The sequence below is a fragment of the Lolium perenne genome, chromosome 3 (genome assembly GCF_019359855.2).
Source record: "Lolium perenne isolate Kyuss_39 chromosome 3, Kyuss_2.0, whole genome shotgun sequence".
NCBI classification, from domain to species: Eukaryota; Viridiplantae; Streptophyta; class Magnoliopsida; order Poales; family Poaceae; genus Lolium; species Lolium perenne.
Genome location: NC_067246.2, coordinates 336,597,543 through 336,605,995, shown reverse-complemented (window position 1 = coordinate 336,605,995; position 8,453 = coordinate 336,597,543). Strand labels below are relative to the sequence as shown.

Genomic DNA, 8,453 nt, shown 5'->3' with positions numbered 1-8,453 from the left:
AAACTAGATAAACGGCAGCGCCGTACCCCCGGAGGGATGATACACGTGAACACACGCAATTGTTTTTTACCTAAACTTGTCTATCCTAAACCCTAGCCGCACCCACTCTTATATGAGGGGGTGGCTGGCCAGCCCCTAGTGGGCCTCTCTACCTTGGTTTGGACAGGCCCAAACCAAACTGACTCAACTTAATAAAATCCCTAATTAACCCACATATGACCATATGCATAAAATACGATAAATAAGATAACTAGCTAGGTGGAGTCCTGAAATTGGGCTTCACCTCGGTCTTCATGCCCGTATCATGTACAAACCTAACTACCAGTACGCCAAAGACTTGTTTGCACCGGCGGATGCAAGGTCCATGTTGCCCGGGCACATATCCCACTCTGCACGCCTTAGGTGCAAGACGATGCCGAGCAGTAAACTCGAGTTGTCTACTGGGCAGTGCCCGGGCTTCAACCATGCGCGCCTCAGGTGCAACCGCACGAGATGTTTTCGAGAAAGGAATTGGTCCTGGCGATTGGGCAAAATCAAGGGCTCCATATGTCTTTATTTTTACTTGAGAAGTAGATATATGTATATCTTTCCATGTTTTTTTCTACCAAATGTCGAAGAACAAACATTCTGAAATCTAGTAGGGAAGGTTTAATTTCCAAAGAGTACGCGCCTGGTGCATGTACAAGATAAGTGTTCGAAGGCTAAGGATTTGCTCATCATGTTTTCATGATTTATAGTCTACTAAGTGTAATAGAGGAAGGGCCAGTACTTAATGATTTTGTTTATCTTGTTTCATTGGTTGATTTTCATGTCCACCCTTTGTGATCCGTGATTTGTGAAACTTAATATTCACTACTTGGTATTGAATTCTATGCAATAAAGTAAATCTGTGTGTATCGATTCGATGCAGAGGCTACATCAGTTCCAAACGGTACGCATGTGGAGCACATGCGCCACATGCGGTACAAGTGTTCGAAGAAATCAAATATGCTCGTCCTTTACCTCCTCCGGGCTAGGTTAATGGTCTTGTGCTACACTGCCTTTATGCGTCATGAAAGTGTAAGATAACAATCCCTTACCTCTTCTGGCAAGGTTAATGATCTCGTGCTACACTGCCTTTATCATTCATGAAAGGGAAAGATAACAATAACAACCGTCTTCTAAATCAAGATGAGAGAACACAAAATCAATACAAAAAAGGAGTGTGGACAGCAAAAGAAACTTCATTCTTTTTTGATCCACACACATATGGCAAGACACAAATCATACAGACACATAGACTACAAAACAAGGAACAAACAGTGGAACATGGATTCTTTTGGGATTTAATAAGAACCCTATGATACAAATCCACACATTATTTTATTCAACCATAAGAACAACTTCATGTGCTAAATCTTGTCGCAGATGGCCCTTATGGGTTTGCTAGCACAAACTTTGAATGGTTCATAGGATGACAGCAAAGAAACATCATTATTTTTTGATACACACACATGTGGTAAGAAACAAATCATAGGGACACATAGATTACAAAACCAGGAACATACTATGAAACGTGGATTTTAGGATTTAATGACAGCAGCCCTATGATACAAATCCACATATTATTTTAATCGGCCACAAGAACAACTTCATGTGCTAAATTTCGTCGCAGATACCCCTTATGGGTTTGCTAGTCACACAAACTTCGAACGATTCACAGGAGGGCAGCGCCACATGTATACCCCTGCAAAAAAATAAAAAAAAATAAACTGTAAGATAGAAGTCAAAACAATCTCTCAATAAAATTAAACGATGAATTATTCACTCCATCAAATATAGAAAATACAACATTATTCTTCAGCATATAAAAAGAGTGGCCCCGCCCGCATTGTTTGAAGTGTGATGGCAGGGTTAGGGTTTTAATTCTCCTCACACATATCAGTTGGGGAGTTGCTAGTTATAAATATGTACGTGGTCAGATTTCATTGTTATCCGGTTCATGATTAAGTAATCCAAGCACCCCTCCTGTGATTAGACGAAAACTGGTCAGCTGTTGCGACGGTGTAGGGATGGCCTGGGGTTTAATTTGGTTATTCTCTTTACTATAAACAATTTTAGTCCAATATTAGAACTATGTACTCACATTTGCATCTCAAGAGAACAAAATTATGGATTATTCACTCCAACATGAGTGAAAAATACTACAGTATTCTTTAGCATATCAAACAAACTGGAGTAAATAGAACATATAAAAGTGTTTCTGAAAATCCAAGCATGTTAATAGCAGGGGTTCACAACTAATATGGGTAATTATCACGATGACTACTCGATCCAATGAGTTTTTCACCATACTCTTGTTGGCGCATGCAAACACAGCATGTGCTGAACTCATGTATGAATGCTAGAAACAAAACAAATGCGTGCAAAGTACTAACAGTAGATGGGGCGTAGAATGCACTGATGTTGAACTGTCTGTAGGTATCCAGACCGATAGTTTCCTGGACTTTTTTGTACTTGATGACGCCATGTGCCGAAACAAGTTCTCCTGTGCCGCCCATAATTGCCATCTGGCCATCCTTCGGATCATAAAAATTCCCCATCACCTCAAGTGTTGATCCACTGAACCTAAATATGTATTTGTAGGTATGCAGAGTATATATTATCGTGGTAAGAAATAGTGGTACAAATCAATATAAACTTGATCGGAGTAATTAATATGACGCTATGTTACCTGGCATTCTCAAACACCAGGCTGAAATAATTAAACCAGCTGCCTGAAACCCCTATAGAAGCCTGCACTGCCATGCCTTTTGCACGAGCAACGATGGTTGCATTGGGTTGAATTGCATCAATTACAGTCCAATCAATAACAACCAGCGTACCAAACCCTGCTGGCTCGGGTACTGGTGGACCTGTTACTACTATCTGATTATGGTTTGGTTGACCTTGAACAATCTGGTGCAAATACAACTGCAGGTTAAGCTCACATTCGCAAGGAGTAGCTGGGCATGAGAGGGAAGGGTAGGGCATGGCTAGGAAGAGCAAAAGCAAGGACAAGGCAAAGCTGGGAGTGGCCATGGCTCGAGCTGTTTGGTCTGTAACTTAGGAGGAAAATGGTCTGTACTTGGATATCGGTATCCTGTTGCTACTGTGTGAGAGATACGTGGAGACGAGGGGACGTATTTATAGTTCTCAAAGCATGTCTTTTTGTTTGGGTTAGCGGGTCTTTGTAACTGGGATGGTACTGCAATTTTAAAGACCTCCAGCCGGCCTTTCGAGCTTGCATAGTACCACATATTTCCAGTGATAATGTTTTGTACTACAACGTAGCATATGGAGGACTAGGACAAATACGTGTACATCAATCAATCCCAGGACTAGGATACCAGCAACGACATATGTCATTTTGTAACATTTTTCCTGGCTAACTGGCTTTATCATTCTTCTTGACGAAAGTTTGGGAGTATCTGCAGTATGTCATTAATTAGTGCATGCATCGATTAATCCGAACTAGACATGATGCATGCATGAAGATAAGCATCGATTTTATTTTTTTTTGCAAAAAGATAAGCAACGATTCGGGGTGTCCTGCCATAATTCGTGTATTTTTCACCAATATGTGTCAACCAAAAATGGATACGTAGGCAATGCTGGTGTATTTTATCAAATCATCTTTTGTGCCCCTTAATCTACTGACCCACGATATTATCCGTTCATATATTTTTTCGGAGTAGGTGTGGTTCTCCGATCCTAATCTGTATTTCTCTACAGTTCCTAATTACCAATGTACTATATGAAGATGGTATCTAAAACAGCATCTCAGCATAATTTGTGCGTTGTGCAGGCATTAAGCCAAGTTCAGCACGTACGTCCTGGTACCCACTATCTCTGTTTAAAATAGCCGGCTATTTAGGCTTAATTTAGCCTCATAGCCGGTAACTTCCCGCTCAATCCAAAATTTTGGACCAAAAATTTCAGTCGACCGGCCCATTTGCTTGGCGAAATAGCCACCAAGCTCTAGTTATATAATTATGGGCATAACTATGTCCTAAACTACATAATAATGTTGTAATATTTGGACAAAACTATGCATTTAACTATGTGTGAACTATTATGTGTATCTCCTATGTGAAGATGTTATTATGTTATTAATTTGTGAATTATTGATATATATATGACTATATGATGCCCAATTTCTTTCATTATTTAGCAAATCCGCTGTATGGATATAGTCCGCTATAGCCCGGCTATAGCCTTTCATAGCTTCAAAAAAAATCGCGGATATCGGCTATAGCCGGCTATTTTAACCAGAGCCCACTATACCCGAATTCAAAAATACATGAAAACTATCATATGCTTGTAGTCATTTGTTTCTTTTGATTTTCCCAACTAAACAATCCAACAGAAGACTACCATTGTCTTTGCTATTTGTTCCCTTTACACTAGTGGAAAACAGGGCTTCCGTGGGAGCCTTTTGTCGCGGGCGCGCCTGCACCCGCGACAAATGGCCTGGCCACGTCGCCCCGAAACCATGTGGAGCGCGCAGAGGCTTTTGTCGCGGCCTTTTGTCACGGGCCGTATTACGACCCGCGACAAAAGGGGTAGGAGCGACGTGGCCACCCCTTTTGTCGCGGGTCGTAATACGGCCCGCGACAAAATGTCCCCCCTATATATATAGAAGCAGCCAGCCACCTCCCACCTCATTTTTTCCTTGGTGGTGAAGGTGGAGGTGTATGCTACCTCATTTTTTCTACATGTGCACAAGAGGTGTTTGATGGAATGCTTGTGAGAGGGATGCCACTTAGTTTTATTTGATAAGATTTCTTCTCTTTTTGATCCTAAAAGGTTAGCAACTATTTTCTCGACTATATATATATGCATAGTCCGTACAATACTAATTTTAGCAAGGTGATTGCATCTGATACATATATAATTGTACTTATGATGCAGATGAGTCGTCCATGGATGTACGGTAACCGATGTGCTCCCGCTTTCAGAGAGGGCGTGAATTCTTTCCTGCTTGTGGCCGAGGCCAACAAGTCGAAGCAAGGTTTTATGTGCTGTCCATGTCTAAAATGTAAGAACGAGAAGGATTACTCTTGCTCAAGAGATATTAAGAGCCACCTGCTTCGGTTTGGGTTCATGTCCAGCTATAATGTTTGGACCAAGCACGGAGAAGAAGGGGTTATGATGGAAGACGACGATGAGGAAGAAGATAATGATGAGAAGTACCGATCTATGTTCTCTGAATGCTTTGATACCGCAATGGACGACAATGAAGAAGAAGGAGGTGAAGAACAGGCATCAGATGATCCTGTTGATGATGATCTTCGTCGGGCCATTTCTGATGCAAGAAGAGACTGTGACACGGATAAGGAGAGGTTGCAGTTCGACAAGATGTTAGAGGACCACCACAAATTGTTGTACCCAGGTTGTGAAGATGGGCATAGAAAGCTGGGTAGCATATTGGAATTGCTGAAATGGAAGGCAGAGGTCGGTGTGACTGACTCGGGATTTGAGAAATTGATGATAATATTAAAGAAGTTGTTTCCAAGAAATAATGAATTGCCCATCAGTACATATGAAGCAAAGAAGCTTGTTTGCCCTCTAGGATTAGATGTGCAGAAGATACATGCATGCATTAATGACTGTATCCTCTACCGCGGTGAGAAGTACGAGAATTTGAATAAATGCCCGATATGTGGTGCATTGCGGTATAAGATCAGAAAAGATGACCCTGGTGATGTTGAGGGCGAGCCACCCAGGAAGAGGGTTCCTGCGAAGGTGATGTGGTATGCTCCAATAATACCACGGTTGAAACGTTTGTTCAGAAACAAAGAGCATGCCAAGTTGTTGCGATGGCACATGGAAGAACGTAAGAAAGACGCGATGTTGAGGCATGATACGTCTCCGACGTATCGATAATTTCTTATGATCCATGCCACATTATTGATGTTATCTACATGTTTTATGCACACTTTATGTCATATTCGTGCATTTAACAAGATGCCGAAGTGCCAGTTGCTGTTTTCTGCTGTTTTTGGTTTCAGAAATCCTAGTAACGAAATATTCTCGGAATTGGACGAAATCAAAGCCCAGGGGCCTATTTTTCCACGAAGCTTCCAGAAGTCCGAAGGAGAGACGAAGAGGGGCCACGGGGTGGCCAAACCCTAGGGCGGCGCGGCCCCACCCCTGGCCGCGCCGGCCTATGGTGTGGGCCCCCCGTGCCGCCTCTTGACTTGCCCTTCCGCCTACAAATAGCCTCCGTGACGAAACCCCCAGTACCGAGAGCCACGATACGGAAAACCTTACTGAGACGCCGCCACCGCCGATCCCATCTCGGGGGATCCAGGAGATCGCCTCCGGCACCCTGCCGGAGAGGGGATTCATCTCCCGGAGGACTCTACACCGCCATGGTCGCCTCTGGAGTGATGTGTGAGTAGTCTACCCCTGGACTATGGGTCCATAGCAGTAGCTAGATGGTTGTCTTCTCCCCATTGTGCTATCATTGTCGGATCTTGTGAGCTGCCCAACATGATCAAGATCATCTATCTGTAATTCTATATGTTGCGTTTGTTGGGATCCGATGAATAGAGAATACTTGTTATGTTGATTATCAAAGTTATATCTACGTGTTGTTTATGATCTTGCATGCTTTCCGTTACTAGTAGATGCTCTGGCCAAGTAGATGCTTGTAACTCCAAGAGGGAGTACTTATGCTCGATAGTGGGTTCATGCCGCATTGACACAGGACAAGTGACGAAAGTTCTAAGGTTGTGTTGTGCTGTTGCCACTAGGGATAAAACATTGATGCTATGTCTAAGGATGTAGTTGTTGATTACATTACGCACCATACTTAATGCAATTGTCTGTTGCTTTGCAACTTAATACTGGAGGGGGTTCGGATGATAACCTGAAGGTGGACTTTTTAGGCATAGATGCAGTTGGATGGCGGTCTATGTACTTTGTCGTAATGCCCAATTAAATCTCACTATACTCATCATGATATGTATGTGCATGGTCATGCTCTCTTTATTTGTCAATTGCCCAACTGTAATTTGTTCACCCAACATGTTGTTTATCTTATGGGAGAGACACCTCTAGTGAACTGTGGACCCCGGTCCAATTCTCTATACTGAAATACAATCTACTGCAATACTTGTTCTACTGTTTTCTGCAAACAATCATCTTCCACACAATACGGTTAATCCTTTGTTACAGCAAGCCGGTGAGATTGACAACCTCACTGTTTCGTTGGGGCAAAGTACTTTGGTTGTGTTGTGCAGGTTCCACGTTGGCGCCGGAATCTCTGGTGTTGCGCCGCACTACATCCCGCCGCCATCAACCTTCAACGTGCTTCTTGACTCCTACTGGTCCGATTAAACCTTGGTTTCTTACTGAGGGAAACTTGCCGCTGTGCGCATCACACCTTCCTCTTGGGGTTCCCAACGGACGTGCCAACCACACGCATCAAGCAAATTTAAAGGCGCCGTTGCCGGGGAGATCAAGACACGCTGCAAGGGGAGTCTCCACTTCTCAATCTCTTTACTTTGTTTTTGTCTTGCTTATTTTTATTTACTACTTTGTTTGCTGCACTAAATCAAAATACAAAAAAATTAGTTGCTAGTTTTACTTTATTTGCTATCTTGTTTGCTATATCAAAAACACAAAAAAAAAATTAGTTTACTTGCATTTACTTTATCTAGTTTGCTTTATTTACTACTGCTAAAATGGCCAACGCTGAAAATACTAAGTTGTGTGACTTCACAACCACAAATAATAATGATTTCTTATGCACACCTATTGCTCCACCTGCTACTACAGCAGAATTCTTTGAAATTAAACCTGCTTTATTGAATCTTGTTATGCGAGAGCAATTTTCTGGTGTTAGTTCTGATGATGCTGCTGCCCATCTTAATAATTTTGTTGAACTATGTGAAATGCAAAAATATAAAGATGTAGATGGTGATATTATTAAACTAAAATTGTTCCCTTTCTCATTAAGAGGAAGAGCTAAAGATTGGTTGCTATCTCTGCCTAAGAATAGTATTGATTCATGGACTAAATGCAAGGATGCTTTTATTGGTAGATATTATCCCCGTGCTAAAATTATATCTTTGAGGAGTAGTATAATGAATTTTAAACAATTAGATACTGAACATGTTGCTCAAGCTTGGGAAAGAATGAAATCTCTGGTTAAAAATTGCCCAACCCATGGACTGACTACTTGGATGATCATCCAAACCTTCTATGCAGGACTAAATTTTTCTTCACGGAATCTATTGGATTCAGCTGCTGGAGGTACCTTTATGTCCATCACTCTTGGTGAAGCAACAAAGCTTCTTGATAATATGATGATCAACTACTCTGAATGGCACACGGAAAGAGCTCCACAAGGTAAGAAGGTAAATTCTATCGAAGAAACCTCTTCCTTAAGTGATAAGATTGATGCTATTATGTCTATGCTTGTG

General features: G+C 41.9%; 1 protein-coding gene across 1 annotated transcript; it reads right to left on the bottom strand.

Annotated features, from left to right (window-relative positions):
• Positions 1 to 1,264: 1,264 nt before the first annotated feature.
• Positions 1,265 to 3,130, bottom strand: LOC127338936 (dirigent protein 8-like). The gene is made up of 3 exons (XM_051364874.2): positions 2,714 to 3,130; positions 2,418 to 2,607; positions 1,265 to 1,726 (listed from the first exon to the last, which is right to left on the bottom strand). Exons 1-3 carry the CDS (start codon positions 3,058 to 3,060, stop codon positions 1,697 to 1,699), a joined length of 567 nt encoding a protein of 188 aa, XP_051220834.1. The 5' UTR covers positions 3,061 to 3,130; the 3' UTR covers positions 1,265 to 1,696.
• Positions 3,131 to 8,453: the final 5,323 nt, after the last annotated feature.